General features: G+C 33.9%; 1 protein-coding gene across 2 annotated transcripts in view; it reads right to left on the bottom strand.

Moving 5' to 3' along the window:
* KIAA1109 (KIAA1109 ortholog) overlaps window positions 1-19,281 on the bottom strand; it is a 210,622-nt gene that overhangs the window by 169,821 nt on the left and 21,520 nt on the right. For both annotated transcript variants that reach the window (XM_025385484.1, XM_025385483.1), the window contains 6 exons: window positions 18,425-18,489; window positions 8,204-8,390; window positions 6,920-7,001; window positions 6,329-6,522; window positions 4,341-4,420; window positions 2,023-2,173 (listed from right to left, as the gene is read on the bottom strand). In XM_025385484.1, the coding sequence (XP_025241269.1) occupies window positions 2,023-2,173; window positions 4,341-4,420; window positions 6,329-6,522; window positions 6,920-7,001; window positions 8,204-8,390; window positions 18,425-18,489 (759 nt within the window). The remainder of the gene's footprint in view (window positions 1-2,022; window positions 2,174-4,340; window positions 4,421-6,328; window positions 6,523-6,919; window positions 7,002-8,203; window positions 8,391-18,424; window positions 18,490-19,281) is intronic.

The following is a 19,281-nucleotide window of genomic DNA, read 5'->3' as shown; positions in this document are numbered from 1 at the left end:
CATTTCTCGATTGCACTTTAGTTTGGGTTTTTGTGTAAATATACCCTAAAACTTACGGAAAATACATAATGAAATTAAACACAGTTTAAGAGAATCACACTTTATTTAAGTGCTAAAAAATGCAAAAATACTTCATGGCCCTATGTTAAAGCATTATTTTCATTTTTTCTTCTCAAACAATATATAACTGTTCTGCCAACCAAACAAAATAAACTTTTCTTGAGATTTCTGAATATAAACAGATGTAGCTCTATTACTTAATGAAACGTAAAATCTCTCATTTTCAACTCCTGCATGTCAAATATAACATGACTTACAGGAAAAATGTTACCATTAGAGGAAAATTTAAATTCAATAATGTGAAAAGTATTTTCTTTCTAACCTGAAATTTTATGCTCTGTTTACTTTCAAGTTTAACAAATGACCTAATGCAGAACTTCATGAAGTATTGTTTTAGCATAATGCAAGAATTTTCAAATAACGAGCTTATTCATTTACCATATAATTGTTAGCTACTTAATGAGGCAGATATTCCTACATACTACAGATACCAAGATTAATAGAATATACTACTTGACAAAACATATAATTCTAATAATGCTAGCTAGATAGCACTTTTTTAAAAAGCATTTAAAAAGTCAATACATCAAGTTAGTATCAGTACTCGTTCACTAATCTATCAATGGTCCTGTAATATCTGCTCAAGTGAATGAGTTGGCTTGTATTTCTCTATTCAAAAACGCTAGTTCATGAATAGAAAAACTAAACTAATTTTAAGCAATGTCTAATTTTGTACATAAAAACTTAGGTGCTCCCTCATACTTAATGGTAAATATTCCCTTCTTTGTTTAAAATTCTTCAAGAAGTAGAAAAATGTTCACAATATATTAAAAATTAAAACTACTTTAAAATAAAATGACATTATAAAATCCATACTTCTTAGCCACTATAGACCATAACTACAGGACAATCCTCCACTATCCTCATGCATTTATAAAACTCTTCCCTTGCCTCAATGATTCACCCTCCTCTTCTTTCCCTGGCTAACTCTCAATTATCTTTCAAAACTTAATTTACATGTTACCTCAACCAAAAGCCTTCCCCAATTCTTCTCTCCCCTAATCTTTAATATAAATTATATACTATATACTAGGAATACCAAGTAACCTAAAAATTCATTTGTTGAAGTCCTAACCCCTAAAATTCATATGCTGAAGTCCTAACCCCCAGTACCTCAGAATGTGACTACATTTGGAGATGGGGTCTTCATAACGGTAATTAAGTTAAAATGAGGTCATTAGGGTATGCTGTCCTAATCCAATATGATTGGACAGTATGATCTGGACACAGAGGTACACGAGGGAAAGACCACATGAAGACACTGGAAAACAACAGCAATCTACAAGCCAAGGAGACAGGCCTGGAACACATCCTTCCCTCACAGCCCTCAGAAGGAACCAACCATGCCACCATCTTGTTGGAGGACTTCTTAAGACTCTAGAATTGTGAGAAAACACATTTCTGTTGCTTAAGCCACATTATCTGTGATGCTTTATTAAGGCAGCCCTAGCGAACTAGTAGAGTACTTTTCTAAGTTCTTCATCAAGACCCTTTACTTACCTTTATTATAGCACCTAATATTACTCTTTTGGTTCTTTCTTCCCCACTAAAACTGGAAGACATATGCCTTTTATTTCTAAATTCCCATAGTCCCAACAATATCTGGCATATAGTAGAGGATCAATAAAGAAATCATTGTGGATTAAATCCAAAAGAAAAAACAAATGAACCAACAAATACACTCTTCATTCACCATCTTTCCAATCAATCAGCTCCACTTTTGGAATGAACTTGCTTGTGGAAAAGCCACAAGCAAGTTATTATTTGGATCAAAATGTTTAGTGATATCTTCTTCTGCTATAATAAAACAGTTTATAAAAATTTTAAGCTAGATTTTATTTCAAATTATATGCATCTCAATATATCTAAAAGACTTATTAGAAATATAATATACTCAAGTACCTCTGCCTATCGGCCCACGGTCCATAATTAAAATCTGTTCCTTTACCACAAACTATATCCAGTCCCCAACATGGAGGCAAGTCTTGTAGTTTGCAATCTTCACTGCTCATTTCTCCTTCAATATTTTCTTCTGTTTCTTCTGGAACAAGTCCTGTATTCCAGAACATACAATATAAAGGCAGTTATTTAAAATGGCCATTAAAAAGTTTCCTTACATCAGCAGTTCCAACATTTTTGGTCTCAGGAAACCTTTACACTCTTAAAACTTATTGAGAACCTAAAAGAGGTTGTTCTCATATTGTATTACATCTATCAAGAATTACTATGTTCAAAATTAAAAGTCAGCAATTTTAAAAAATATTTCAAAAATAAACTCATGTTGACATATTTAATGTAATTAAATATAACATGTAATATAAATATAAAAATTAAATGAAATTTTAATCTCATTTTTAATGAAGAAAAACCATATTTTCTAAAACCAAATAATTTAGTGAGAAGTATTAGAGGGGTTTTTTGGGGCAAATCTCTAATGTCTAACTTAATAGAAAACAGGTGGATTCTCATAGCTGTTTCGTCATTCAATCTGTTACTGAAGGATTTGGAAAAGATCTGGCCTCATAAAGATATGTAGATAGAAAAGGGAGGAGTATTTCAATAGCTTTTTCAGGCAATTTTTAATACTCTTCTTTGATGGTACCCCAAAATTCAACAAATGGAAATTTCTTAAAGGTTAATTGCAATGTGGAATCTGAAGCCATATCACTAAACTTTTCATACCCTGTTATGTTAAAATCTACTGGTCTATCTTGCACTTCGAATACATTTATCTATGCATGACTTTTATAACATCATGCACTGGTCATTTGGGAAATATGGGTTCACTGAGCAATGTAGATTTTTTCCAAATGTTGACCAATTCCATTATTAAACATGTAAAAACATCACCATTTAAAAACATCACCCTTGCTATATCATTGGTGGTCTCATCATAAAAGCTGTTAACTATTGGGATGCTGTCAAGCTCATAACAGCAGACTCAAATTTTCCAAAGTTTTTCACAAGAAAGCTCAAATTACAGTTTGTCTGTAACTACTCTTTCAAATAAAACTGGCACTCCATGAAAAAAACGCAATTAGTGCAGCTTGCGACTTAATCATACAAGTGCTTTTCCTCAAGACACCAGAATATTTTGGTATGCAGCACAAGCACTTTATGTGTACTTCCCATTTTCTCACACCAAATATTAAAAACACTTTACTCAAAGGTCAACATTTGACAAAATAAATAATTTCTACTGCTTTATCAAGGAAATTTTTATGCGATATTGACGTTGTTTTACTACAAATGTGTGGCAGTTGAAAAACGCAATGACTACTAGTATAATTAGGAACCACTTCCTTGATTAGTGTTAAAGCAACAACAGTTTTACCCACCATTGCTCTGCACCATTAGCACAAATGTCAACATGGTGAAAGGGCAAATAACATCTTAGTTTTACTTTCAAAATACTTTGACCTTAAATACTTTTATACTCTGAAAGGTATAAAAAGAGCGGAAGTATGAAAAAAGAGCTTAAAACCCAATGTTTAGATACTTTTATAAAATGGAAGCCACCTGTCAAGAATTTTAACTAGATGGATTTCAATCCTCAAAGTTTAAGTCTTGAATCTAATATACTAAGCTTCTAAGCTAAGATGAACTACCTTAACTATTACTACATTCTTTAAAGGTTTTCACTCATGATCATCTGCATTCTCAATTTTTGAGGTTTATCTATGAAAACTGAATTTGAAAAAAATAATGTTCTCTTTTAATCTACAATACTAAACTAATGTTCAAGTTTTGAGAAATGACACAGATATTTTTCAGATATTTTCACTCATATCTACATTTACCATTTCCTGTTGCCTAAGCAAGAAGATTTAAAATATTACTAGATATCAGCATTTCATAGAACAAACATAATTGTAGCTATGAAACATACTTTAAAAAAAAACAGGCCAGGTACCATGGGCTCGTGCCTATAATCCCAGCACTTTGGGAGAATGAGGCAGGAGGATCACCTGAGGTCAGGAATTTGAGATAAGCCTGGGCAACAGAGCAAAATACCATCTCTACAAAAACTGTAAAAATTAGTCAAGCACAGTGGCATTATTCCTGGCATCTTAGCAACTCAGGAGGCTGAGGTAGGAGGATTGCTTGAGCCTGGAAGGTCAAGGGTAAAATGGACTATGATTACGCCACTGCATTCCAGCCTGTGTGACAGAGACTCGGTCACTTTAAAAAAACAGCAACAACAACAACAACAACAATACCTGGCTCATCCATGTAGTAGTAGATGTCAACATCATTTGACTGCATCACCACAAAACCTTCTCCCATTAATCTCGGTGGTCTATAAGAAGGTGGAGGGGAAAGCAAACTAAACAAATCTCCAGAATATAAAATGTTCAGTATCCTAGTTAATGCTGGCAATAGGTGAAAAGAAAAAGAAAAAAACTAAAAAGTACATAACAAGTAGCATCCTGAAAAGAAAGAAAAACATCTTTCCCATGAACAATCATCCTAAGAAATTGTTCCATAGTTCTATTCTTTATTAGACTCAATAATAAAATGACACTAAAAATTTATCAATAAATTAGTTCAAGAAGAAAAAAAATTTAGTTTTAAAAAGAAAAACTTTGGTTTTATATTTTTCATTTTCAGTTTTGAATGAGAGAAATCGATTTAAAACAAAGTTTAAATACAATGGAATGATGATCACTGGAATAAAATGATCATATTCTGCATTTACAACAAAATTAAAATTTGACCATTTTATATTAATAGCTAAATAATAAGTACCATTTTATCTAGCTGTACATTAAACTATAATCATTCAAGAACATTAAATAAGACAAAAGTTGTCATTTTTATCTTCATATTACCTATTTCCATGAATATTTAATCAACTTGAAATAAACCTAGAGCGAACACTGTGAACTCTAACTCTGGAATGAATGTTTTTCTACCATCAATAATTTCCCAGAAACCATTAATCTCTGTTTGCTTTGATTAAACAACTTTTCTCTTTGTCATACATACATCACATATCTTCTTGCATATCAAAATTAACTTCTCAATCATTAGATAACATTAAATGCAAAAACTCAGCAATTTTTTTCTAAATATGTATTAAATCACAAAGGTTAATGTTTAATATCATCATGTAATCTCCACACTTAGTTTTAACAAGTGAAAAATACAATTTAAAATTTTTTTATACAAATTATTAATAACAAGACACTTTTTCATCTTACTCTCTATAATTTTTCAAAAAAATCCTGTGCACTCATACACATTTGTGTGCACAGTCCACATTCCAGAAGATTCTTAACCAAGTCCATGATCTTGAAGAGGGAGCCCAGGTAGACCCAGTCACTATGACACTCAAAAAGGAAAAACCCTCTTTCTATCATTCTAGCCAAATCCTGGAAAATCGAATACCAGGCCAGTCAAGAGTTAGAACTAAAAAGGAATAATCATGTTTCACATATAACCTCATAAAGTGCCTACACACAAAGATAAAAGCTGAGACACTGTACAAAAACTCTCCATATGAACACTTAAATTACATAAATTCAACCACAGAGTATCCTTTACACACAAAAACCACAAGAGCCCATCATTCTCCCACTCAGCATTCCACCACACTGAGTGAGTCCAGTGTACATCATTCCTATAATGAGTCTTATAAATACAAGCAACTACTTCACTGAAGGAAAAAAAAAATCTGGAAAGCTAGATGGAAAACTGACAGTTTGGAACTTAAAGAAATGTCAAGTGGGTCGCAAAACTATACCCTCTTAACTTCACCAAATTTTCCAGGAGTAATTTCAATTCAATTTTCAACTTTCACTAACTCAAAATGGTATTCCACTGTAATGAATCTGTTCAATTTACTCTTTAATATGACTCTAGTCATATCTTCTAGAAACAAAAACCTACCTGTAATGTGTCTCTCCTAACATACAAACAGGAGCTAATTGCACAAAACAAGTTTCCAAAATACAATTAGAAGGAAAAACGGATAAAAAAATTACAGTTATAATCATGCAGAAAAATATTTAAAATTAGAGTTTATCACTGGATAGTATATCCATTTATCCCATAAAGAAGGACTACACTGTTAACTGCTTTAATAGAGAAATGTACCTAATTTTTGTACAACTTGTAGCAAAAAAATTAAAAGGATGTTCAAGTTTCTAGCTGTATCCGTATTAGCTATAAGAAGTTTTTTATTATTTTTATAAGATTTTCTTACTCATCATTTTGAAGACCAACATATCTTGGACTAGGAACAAGCATGACTCGAACATTTTCAAGCTTTCCTTTCACAATATGCATGAATTGGTCAAGATGACTTGAAGGTGGTTTTGTAGTATAAGTTAAGAAAGCATCATCAAAGTTGATGCACAGAGTTTGTGGTTGGTAGTGATTTCCAAAGGCCAAACGTCCCTTAAAAAAAAAAAAAAAAAAAAAAAAAACCAGATAAGAGATATTACATCATGCTATTCTGGCCATATTTCTTTCTTTAGCTAACCTAATAACAAACATTTTCAAACAATAGCTTAATGATTCCACTTTAGGACTATGTGCTATTTAAATTACTCCACTGGTCAATTTAAACCCCTACTTAAAAGAAAATTTAAGTATTTAAAGAAATTTAAACACAAATTTGTCAGAAAACAGTATCGAGGTTAAAATAATTATTTCACTTATACTTTACAGAAATGAGAACTAAAAGAAACTCCACAAAATTATTTAATTTTCTTACATTAAAATCATATTTGCAAAAATTAAAAGTTGTACGTTATTACCCCATGAAACAGTAATTGTAGCAGAATTTACTTACTGTGCTCACATTGACCTTTATGACTGGAATAAGTGATCTCCACGAAGATGTGGGGTCTTGGGATTCTGTTTTTACTTTAACTCTAACAAGAAAAAATACAACTGACATGAATAAGAAAAACTTAAATACCCGAGGACATAGTTCGCTTCCTCACAATACCATACCTCACAATATCAGTTTACTTTTCCAAATACATCTAATGACTAGTTCAGTAAACAGAACAATGATCATCTGAAGGAATACTAATGGTCCTAAAGCTGTCTACTGGAGCACTCTATCATATCAACTTTTAGATGGATAAGCTCTAATAATAAAACTATGTTTTTAGAATAACAAGCTTTAATGACAAAACAATAAGGGACGATATGCTATCATTACATCTACCATTTTGCCCATTATGTTACCAAACGACATTTTTTAAGACAGCCAAAGTTGTCATTAAAACATAAATGATTAAGGTACAAGTTACTTTGATGTTTGTCTACTGTTTTAAGCACTTCTGAAAACGATCCAGTTACTCCTCTTCCTTCCCTTGCCCAAATGCCTTGTGCCAAATTAATTCTCCCTTAATGAAATGAAAATGATAAGCCAAGAGTAAGAAAACTGGCCCTATACAAAGTACACAAATTTTAAGAAATGAAAATTTCACAGCAATTCACTAAATAGATGGATAATATATAAATCAATATGCGTGGCTATGTCCCAATAAAACTCTATATACAAAACAGGCAGTAGGCTAGACTTGTGCTATAGGTCTAAGTTTGCTGATCCTGTTCTAGAATAATTTTGTAGGTAGACCTACATACACAGATATGTATTTTTAAAAGCAGACCTACATATACAGATATGGAACGAGCTTACAGACAAACTGCTGCATAAAAAGCAAATTACAGAACAATACACACTATATGAGGCACATATTCTAAACATATATGTTTAGAAACACACAGAACAAAATCATGTATTTGTACATGCACCTTAAATATGTATGTATACATTTATGTACATACATTCAAAAGGATAAAAACTAAATTCATAACGGTAGTTATTAATACAGAGAAAAGTAGGATTCGTGAACGGGGAATAGAACACGACTTTTTTAGATTACATATTCTGTATTATCACAATTTCTCAAATAATTATACAATTATTTATGTTACTAAAAATTTTAGTTAATTTGCAAAACAACATTGGGCTCTGTCTAGGTGCACAGCCTCAATGATATTCCAATAAAGACAAATGTTTAATGCCAGAGATTAATAAAATTCAAGTATGACACTGAACCTTTCAATTTTCGATTGGGTTCTTGTCCTTCCATTTTCCCGTGTTTTATCATCTTCCTTCTTGGGTGGAATTATTGTTGGCTCCAAACCAAACAACTCTTGAAGGCGTCCATAAAGATCCGAACGATTATAGACATGAAATTCAAAGTCATTGACTGTGATGTATAACCTGGTTTCTGCCTTTGGATCTAAAGACACCAATTACAAAAAATTTTTTTAGTCAACTTTTCAAGAACTTCAAAGTTTTTATGCAAACATTTTTACACAGCTAAAGTAATTTAATTTATTTTAAAATAGAATTCTACGATACAGAGAGGCATACTAATAAAATAAATACAAAACACTGGACAAAAAAAGAAAAAAGTTGATGTTTCTGTTATATTTTAATTTAGCATTCTAAAAACAACTTTAATTTCTAGATTCCAGTTACATACTGAAAAAAATTAAAGATTTTTATGCTAAGAATAGTAAAGTATCATTTAAAGAGTAAAAGTACACTTTTATCCTAATATAGCCATAATTTTATACCAAAATACATGCAGTAAAATATTTAAAGTATGATGCTTTATTTAACTATCATATTGGTATTTGAACTTTTGCATCACAGAAACTACAATTTTTCATAAATACTTATTTCTTTAAACACACATAACACTAAAACATAGGTTTTATGAACTTTGAACTTCAATCTTCTCTTAAATAAAAGACATAATTACATTAAGTAGAAATAGCAATAGTAATTAAGGAATCCATTTAAAGTGATGGATGAGGCACTTGTTTCCACTCAGGAAATAATCTAAAACAATGCATCACATGTCAGCCAAAGAGTGCCACAGAAGAAAGGTACCACAATCAATGCTTTCTTTTGTTACCAAACGAAAGAACTACCTTTTTTTTTCTGGTACCTCTTTTTTATAACCTTTATCCATTTTTATCTCTATTAAACAAATTCAAACATTTATGGATATTTAATTGTTTTCCACTTTATAACAGATGTTTTTGAAAACTATGAAGTTTACAAAACTCTGATTTTATCATCACTTGGTTGAAAAATCCTTTCTTTTCACCTAGTAATCTACTGTCATTTATAACTTTATTCCTACAGGAAAATAGGTTTAACTTACAAGTTTGAGCCAGCCAAAATTACTTTAGATTTCACTATTACTTCACTAGTATTTAGTCTTCTATCATTTTGCTATTATTCCCTCGCCCCACATAGCCTTTCCCCGCTTCTATACTATATGATGTCCTCCTCCCTGATGAGACTGGCGTAAATGGGCTAGTATTTGGCATCTGTAGAAACAATGAAATCAGAATATTAGGGGAAGATTTCGTGTCTGGAAAAAGTATTCCAACAGCTAGAGCAGTTGTTCATTAGATAAGTTTGAACAAAGACTAAGTTTTGTCATACAATAAGGTATTCTGAGAGAGTTTGAAATGGGCATTTTGCAGTTTCCCGTGTGTGGTTTAGAAAGGCAGTATGTTAATGAGTCTCTAGACTGTGATTGTATAGTACCAGTTGTTAAACCAGCATTTTTCCTTTTTTCTTAGCAACTGCTACGAATTTTCTTTTTTTTTTTTTTTTGAGACACAATCTCCCTCTGTTGCCCAGGCTGGAGTACAATAGCACAATCTCCGCTCACTGCAACCCCCGCCTCCCAAGTTCCAGCAATTCTCCCACCTCAGCCTCCCAAGGAGCTGGGATTACAGACACCTGCCATCATGCCTGGCTAATTTTTGTATTTTCAGTAGAGACAGGGTTTCACCATGTTGTCCAGGCTGGTCTCCAGCTCCTGACATCAGGTGATCTGCCCGCCTCACCCTCCCAAAGTGCTGGGATTACAGGCGTGAGCCACCGCACCTGGCCCTACAAACTTTTCTTCTTAGCAACTGCTATCAACTGTCTAAAGAATAATTTTAGGTGGCATTTAAGTGAAGATATCTTACTTATACTGCAGAGATGACTAAAATTATTCCTAAGAGCCACGTTCTTTCCAGTCTTGGCTCTGACACATTCACTTAACTTTGAGTAGGCCCAATATTTCTGCCTTAGATTTCATTTGTAAAGTCTATCTAGTTTATTCCTTAGAGAGATTTACTTTAGGTGCATATTTTCCCCTGCATGTCACGCTTCTACTAATCTTGCAGTCTATTTGTTAGATGATTTGCTCTTTTGTCTAAACTTTTCTTTTTTAAAAACATATTTAGTTAACATAAGCCATATTTCTAACAAGATTACAGTGGAGCTGAAACAAAAATTTTTTTGTTTATATAGCTGGTTTATGATTTTGAAAGAAAAATGTATCTCTTTGTATATTTACACTGTATATTTTATTCTCAATTATTTTCAGTGTTTATAATATTTGTGTGAATAAATAAAGCTGCAGGGGGACAGTGAGGTTGGAAAGTAGAGAAAGCGGTCTATTTGAACTAATATCCCATGCTATTAACCCTAGAATTTTGTTCCAAAGAACAAAACTTGGAAACAATTGATCTCAAAACCCCTCATCGACTTGGAAATAACTAATACTTTCAAAACCTCTCATTTTGCTGATTAAGAGAAATTCCTGTAACTTGTAGAGTCAGAGCAAAAACCTAGGTCTGCTAACTTCTAGTCCAGTGCTCCTTGTATTATAAAACAGCCTTGTCAACTGGGGCCCAAAGAAGTCCTTGGAAATTCTTACCATAAATATTGAATGCAGCTTGTGGAAAGGATGAAGACACCTGCAGTATCCAGAGGCAACTGACAGTTTAAAGCTAAGCCTAATGACACTGACCACTTTAGAATTTTCTGATTTTAGAAGTTCTCTGATTCTAGACAGGGTCTCGCTCTGTCCCCCAGCATGGTGTGCAGTGATGCAATCATGGCTCACTGAAGCCTCAACCTCCATGGCTCAAGCGATCCTCCCACCTCAGCCTCCCAAGTACCTGGGACCACAGGCACGTGTCACCATGTCTGGCTAATTTTTGTATTTTTTGTAGAAACAGGGTTTCACTATGCTACCCAGGTTAGTCTCAAACTTCTCGGCTCAAGCAGTCCTCCCACCTAGGCCTTCCAAAGTGCTGGGATTACCAGTGTGAGCTACTGTACCCAACCCAGCCTTTTTTTCTTTTTGAGAAAAGTAGTTACTTCATTTGATCATGAAATATTACATCTCCTTAAAATGACTTGCTCCTCACCAGAATACAAGTATGAAGTCAAGAATAACTGACCCAAGTGTCTTTCATGAAAGAGGTGTTTTTGATAAAAATCTTTAACAGGTATTTATATGGCATTCACTTTATTAATTATTGTGTTAAGATGGGAGGGGGATTTAAAAAAAGAAAGAGGGAAATGAGTGCTACTTGAATCGATTTGGTGGAGCAGATGCATATGAACACTTACAATTAAAGGAGAAAGGGAGCAGTGAATATGAATGGAGGAAAAATACTGAGAACTTCTAACTTTGATATAGACCATTTGGTATGGGCCCAACAGGGTCATGGTTTGACAACAGAGTTCTGCCCGTTTGTCAGGAAGCAGAATGGTAGATGGAGGGCTCTTGTGAATGCCTTATTCCTCAAGGAGCATGCATGATGATGAGTGGGTAGGATTATGTCAGACAGATGTGGAGGGGACGGGAACTCAGATGGAATAACTGATTAGACTAATGGCACTGAGGTTAGAAAATGGGTGTGTTTAGAAATTCAATTTGGTGGTAAATTTAAGGTAACGGGGTAATAGGGGATGATTTGGAAACTGCGTATGGAGGACGCTGAACACCTGGCAGGCACAGTCAATAAACTCAGGAGAGGGCAGGGGAGTGCCATAAACTCAGCTTCTTTGAAAGGACATAGCAAAATGTAGTCACTACTTCAGATTCATACACCTCAGGTTAATAGAAATAGCTTAAATACTGGCCTTCCCTTGACTGACTTTCCCCCATAATTTCTGTCAAAGTCTTGAATTCTTTTTGTCACTCTTTAGATATTAGCATATTGCTGTCTCTCTGTATGCTATCTGTAATTGCCCATAATCTAGAGCAGAAATATTATAATTTTTGGATATTCTGTATTCTTCTTAACATTTAAGAATATTTAAATTGTTTTTGGCTTGAGTGTTCTTTTTAAAATTTTTTGTGTGCCAATGATTTTCAATAGAAAAAAAGATTCCACACCTCTATTTTACAGTGATGTTAGAGGTTGGTAGATGTTATCAATTATTACTTTTGCAATTACTAACAATTTGCTCAAACGTTTACCTACAGTATGGCATTTAATTCTCATCAAGCAGAGCACAACATTGGTGAAGAGTCAATTAAGTTTTCTTCCCTGTGCTTTTTTAAAGGAAATTCTCTAGTATGAAGGATGACATTCTTAACAACATGCTCACTGTCATACCCTTCAAAAGTAAAGACATAATGTCAAATAGTAATGCAGGAATAAATAATTTAGTTTAAGTACATTATTGGTCTAACATTACTCAGGGACAGAATTTAGACTATAGTAGATAGAGGAATGAGTAGGCTGCAAACTAAGCTTTTGATAAAGTCTAACAAGATTAGATTACACAATCATTATATATAATATTAAAACAGATTATGTCCACTAACAAGACCTTATAGTCAGTATTTCTTGCCAATTAAGGGCAGATCCATATGCTTTGACAGTTAACCAAGATGGAAGTTGATGTTTCTTGGTGGAAAAATTAGAAGCCTAACTGGGGCATATGCCTGAATAGACAGATGTGCATTCAGCCTTCCAAGGATATGGACCAAAGTCTGTCTGTAGGTAGGACCAAGATTTTTATTACTGTTTTTGAATTTCTCTATTAGGAAAAAGGAGGAGTGTTCAAGCGCCCAAACTCTATGCTAGGAGCACATTTAGATCTATCAGTTGTCCAGTACAGCTCTTTAAAAAAAAAAAGAACACATCTAATTTGTTTACCACAGGATGTTTGTAAATATTCCCTAGGTTATAAAATTAGTGATCTGGTATATATATGATTGTCAGCTAAAGACCAATTATATCCATCAAAACTCTTTTTTTTTTTGGATAAAGACTGTCTTTTGGAAAATAAACTGTAAAACCAGTTGCTTCTTAACAGGCAATGATATAATGTTTAAATGAGTATGGATCTGAATAAATAGTCATGCTTTCTTCTTAACCACAAGAAATTCTTATGTCAAGAAGTGAAAAAATGATGGTAAAGCGTGTCCCTTTCTGTTATTTTATTACTTAGAGGTTTTAGCCTACTATAATCGATTAGTGTAATTTAAAACTGGTTACATCTAAACCTTGTTTGTTAAATAAATTACATAAATAGGAAACCCTGAGCAGTTTTTAAAAGGTCAGTAGACTGTTTTGTCTTTGTATTGATTCTAAGAATTATAAGGCCTTGGCAGCACTTCTGCACCTTGCCTTTTTTACTACAAATAGCATGTGTCCCAATTACATATTTAAATATGTATCTTCTTTCTAATTTCTCTTTGGAAAACAAGGAGTCTCAATCAGCTGTTTGTTCAGAAGACTTAAGCAGTTCTACAACATGCATTTACTTTTACTTTTATTTTGTGAAGAGTTTAGTATCTGGGTTCCAATCTACTTCTTGCTGGTTGTATAATCCTGGGCTCCAATTGCTAGGGTTGTTGTGAGGATTAAATAAAATTATGTGCATAGAGTGCCTAGAACAGTACCTGGAGCACAGCAAGAGTGCAATAGAGCTGAGCTGGGCCTTTATTATTATTCTGAACATTATATCACATTCTGAAATGAAAGATTATCTTAAAAGAGTAACTTGAAAACATATATAATTTACATGACTAGGAAGAATTTGACCTTCAAAGAGAAAAAAACTAGTATGTATTTTGTACAGCAATTCTAGAGGTAAGTAGAGGTGTCCTCATTTTATAGTTGAAAAAAAATGAGGCTCAGAGTGGTTAAAATTCTTGCCTTAAGTCACAATATTAGTAAATGACGTTACAGGGATCACATCCTATATCCTTCCTACTGTTTATTTACCTGCTTTGTCCAGTTCCTGAAGAATCCAACGCAGCCATTCTCAATGTATTACTTTTTTTTAAAGAAGCTGTGTGTGTGTGCGTGTGTGTGTGTGTGTGTCTACGTGCACGTGTATATGAGAGATGGATGCTTTTGGAAGAAGTGCCTGTCTTTTGGAGGGATACTTGTTTGTGAGACGACATGCTCCCTGTTGGGGATATGCCTCCGTCGATCTGGAATGGTACTCAGTCTGTATGTGGGGGGCAGGGAGGATACCTTGCATGTAGCCACTGTGTGCGCATTTATCTCTGTGAAGGGAATACAGCGAGTGTACTAGCACTTGTGCGCATGCATGTATGGCTGTGTGAGTGTGTATGCATGTATGTACTCATCTTTGAAAATGTTTATCTGTACATAAGTGTACCTATATGTGCATGCCCTTTCTGTGTACACATATATGCCTCTATATGTGTCCTTTTCCCTGTGTTTCTGTTCTATGGGTGTGCTTTTAGGCAACCTGTCTCTTTGTATCTAAGTGTGTAATACTGCGGTGCAGGTACAGAGGATGAAAGGAGTGTTGCCACATAAAATACTCCTAAGGATGGCAGAAGGCTAGGAATATTAACAAAAAAGATCCTGGACAGAAGCCATGAAGAAAATACAGACCATGTAAGCATGGAGATCAACCCAAGCTTGGAGATCTGATTTACTGTTTAATCATACAGGTCTTTGGCTGGAATATTATTAATGCAGGTGAACTAAATTGAAACAAGATAACAAACAAAGGTGGGATGTGAACTGAGCTAAATGTTTCTCTTTTAAAATATAAGACTAAGTGGCACTTTTATTTATTTATTTATTTATTTTTTTAGAGAAAAGGTCTTCCTCTACCACCCAGGTTGGAGTGCAGTGGTGTGATCATAGCTTACTGTAACTTAGCCTGAGGCATGTTCCCATCTCAGGCCAGGTAGCTAAGCCTACTGGCATATACCACCACACCCAGCTCATTTTTAAAAATTTTTGTAGAGACATGGTCTTGCTATATTGTATAAGCTGGTATCAAACTCCTGGCTCAAACGATCCTCCCACTTCAGCCTCCCAAAGCACTGGGATTACAGGCATGAGCCAACATGCCTTGCCTCAGAAGGTGCTTTTTAAATGATTACAGACTTGCTATTTGTTCAATACTTTTCTAAGGTGATTTTTGGAAGGAAAAGAGTGATTTAGGCATTTTGTTCAATCTTACTTAAAATTTTTAAACCTATTTATTATTTTTATTTAATAATTTAACAATTGTTTATTCAACATCTTCTATGTACTAGTCACTGTTTTAGGCACCAGAGATAGGGCAGTGAACATAGGAAAAATTCTTCACTAATGCCGAAGGATACGTTCTGGTTGCAGAGGTGAAAATAAATAATAAAATAATAATGAGATAATAATGGGGGAATAAAAGCTGAAAAATAGGATAAGGATGTTGAGGGGGATCTTACAATATTTTAGTATTCAGTATTTAGTGTTTATCAGTGTTGTCAACATACATTCAGAAATTAATACCTTCCTCTTTATGCCTTGGTGTCTCCAATTAATGAAGCCATATCATATCATAGCTGTTATATTGAAAGGACAGAATCTGTTGTACATGCCCAGCAAGTTAGAGATGGATTTGAGAGTAATCCTGTTTTTATTTTCATACAGTCACCATTTGTTTATTCATCACTGCTGATCCAATTAGGGGCAGGTCCAGGCTCTTAATCTCCCCCACTGCTGCTTCTGCAGCTCATCAACTAGCCTTTAAAGCATATGCCTATTAATCAGGACATTTGTATTCAGGTATATTAGTAAACTATTGCTTATGTAAATTTGAAAACAAATAATTTAAAAGAGTTTCCTGGTAAATTCTGATTGGGTTGTTTATAACCTTGAAGAATCTCGTAAGAATTACTTTCTACTTGTATGGGTCTATCTGGGATTAGAAACATATGCTATTTTAGATTTATTATGCCTCCACATGTTAGGTTTTCAAGCATTCTATAAGATATGTTTCTCAATGTTTTGTTTTACTTAGAAGTATGACTGGTAGAAAGATTCTCTGTTACTCTTTTATACAAATGAGTTCTTCCACGTACTAAGCATTTTTCTAGACACCAAGTATACAATAGAGAATAAAACAAGTCCCACCCCTTACAGAGCTTGCTTCATTCAAGTCAGGTAGACTCCATTAATAAGCAAGTAAATATATATATATATATACATAGCATCAAGGAGTACACGAGGAAAATACAGCATTGAAGAAAATAAAAGCAAGGTTAGTGGAACAGAGAGTGCTAGTTTGTGGGGGAGGGCGCTGCTTTACAAAAGTACTCAGGAAAAGCTTCATTGATGGATAAACAGAACCACCAAGCAAATAAGGGAATGAATACTGTGAATATCCAGAGGCCAACATTTCATGGTAGCTCTGCTGCAGTTTCATCACCAACACTAACAGGCCAGTTTATTTGGAGTGGGGTGGAAGATAAGATGGTCAGGAGGTAGAAGGAATTTTATAGAATATTTATAGGAACACAGGATTTTATAGGCTATGTAGAGGAAGTATGTAGGATTCTACAGGTCACTTACAAGACCTCGGTGTTGTTCTGAGTGAGATGGGAAGCCACAGGAAAATTTGGGAAGAGAGAGAAATAAAATTATCTTACATTTTTAAAAGATCTGGCCAGTGTATTAACAGCAGGTTGAGGAACAAGTGCACCGAAGCAGGAAGACTAGTTAGGAGATTATGTGATAAAACAGGTAGATGATGATGGTGACTTGGGTCAGTGTGGGGAGAAGTAGTTGGATTCTGTATGTAGGATGAAAGGAAAGCTGACAGGATTTGATGATGACCTCTGGGACACAAAAGACAGCAGTCAAGATTTTTGGCCTGAGCAGTAGAAAAGATAGAGTTGCTGTTGATAAGATGGAAAATACTGTGGAGTAGGTTTGGGTGGGAAGATCAGGTGTTTGGTTGGATATTTCAAGAGTAAGAAACCTGTCACACATAAAATTAGAGATGCTGAGTAAGCTGCTAGATATTTGACCCTAGCGGCCTGAGGAGAGATCAAGGATGATTACTGAGGAAAGGTTTCACACTAGCAAATGACAGAGTTTAATGTGTTTAAAACTGGGTTTGTTACTATCAAGTGCCGGAACACTTCATACACATTAAAATACCAGTGTGTTTCCTAGTCCGTTTATTTCAGGATTTAAACTACAGCAAGTAAAGGTGATAAAGTGCTTGATATAACAGTTTAGGGATTACTTTAGCTGTTAGTCATGTGATAAATCTGAGGAAATGGGAGGGAACACGGGCCAAAGAACTATGGTAAAATATTAGGAAAATTACATCTTCTAAATATTTGTTTTTTGAAGGATTGGGCCTTTATCATTTTTTTCTCAATTATCCTAAGAAGTAATAAGAGAAAAATCCTACACTGGAGTAGAAGTAAAAGAATTTACCTGAAAAATTGTTTAACAAGTAAATTACTCATAAAAGTACTACTATGTGAAAGATACTATGAAGTGAAAGTGAATGTTGCTGATTCATTCTCCTTGGTTTATTTTTAAAATATGAGTGGTAGTGTACTTTTAATTTGTTGTTTTAAAATTTACCTTTGTTTGGAGTATTTTGTATTTTATATATATTTTTGCAAATAATTCAAATTATTAATTTTCGTAAAATCTGACGCCTTACTGAAGAGTATATACCTCTCATTTAAATCACAGCTAATGCTACTAAAAGTTAATAATAATTCTCTTCACTCATTTACTCATTTTTAAAAATTAAACTTTTTTCCTTTTTTTTTTTCTTTTTTTTGGAGACGAGTTTCGCTCTTGTTGCCCAGGTTGGAGTGCAGTGGCATGATCTTGGCTCACTGCAACATCCGCCTCCTGGGTTCAAGCAATTCTCCTGTCTCAGCCTCCTGAATAGCTGGGATTACAGGTGCACGCCACCACACCCAGCTAATTTTTTATATTTTTAGTAGAGACGGGGTTTCATCATGTTGGCCAGGCTGGTCTCGAACTCCTGACCTCAGGTGATCCACCCGCCTCAGCCTCCCAAAGTGCTGGGATTACAGATATGAGCCACCACACCCAGCCTAAAAATGAAACTTTTCTAGCTGGTCATATCTAATTTTAATTAGTTTTCATAAAATCCTGATTATATGATTGAACATTTTAAACACACAAAAAAAGGAAAACTCACCATGTTGCTTCTGTTTTGGGTTATACATTTTCCACCACCGAAAAATGATAAATCCATCTTGAATTCTAAGAAAGGGAAATTACAAAATTAGAATTTAAGTAACAATTTACTTAATTCATTTCTTAGTTATTCCAAAAGGCAGGCAATTGATAATGAATAAGGAAATACAGGAAATCCTCTAAAGAACACTGGCATACGTAAACACACATCTTTTCGTGAACAAAGACTTATAAAGTATGTTTCATGATCTTCTAGTTAAAAAAGGAAAAGACTTTGCATAGCTAAAGATTTTTGACAAATAAAAATTGTATATATTTATCATATACAACATGTTTTGAAATATAATATTCTTCTAATGGTCACAGGAAAATGAAGTGCTAACAGAAATGTTTTCCTTTTCAAATGATATTTTTTTAAATAAAAAATTAGATACCTAGGTCTATGAGAGAGGGAAAAGAATTATATAACAATAAGCCAAATCTTGAAAGAGGGATGTTAGCACACAAAAGGGAAACTTTTAAGGATGTTCCTTCATTTCTCAAAAATAACCTATCATGCCCCAAAGGGATGGACTTACAGTCTCTTAGCTTTTCATTTTTCACTTTTGATTTGGAAATAATTGTAGACTAGCATAGAAGTCTCCTATAGTTCTAAGTGAGGTGTGAGCATCACCAAACTCTAGCACCTCTCAATTAATTCAAAACTTTTGAACTCTACCTAAGTCACAAATTTTAAGAAAATCACAAAAACAGAGTAGGCTTTTCTTTCAAGACTTAAAGAAGAAGGAACATTTCAATCATATCCTTATTATATTCATATTTGTGTTTCCTTCTTCAAATAAAATTAGTTTCTAACAA

This window comes from Theropithecus gelada, chromosome 5 (assembly GCF_003255815.1).
Source record: "Theropithecus gelada isolate Dixy chromosome 5, Tgel_1.0, whole genome shotgun sequence".
Taxonomy (NCBI): Eukaryota; Metazoa; Chordata; class Mammalia; order Primates; family Cercopithecidae; genus Theropithecus; species Theropithecus gelada.
The sequence above is the reverse complement of the archived record's forward strand: the minus strand, read 5'-3'. Positions and strand labels throughout refer to the sequence as shown.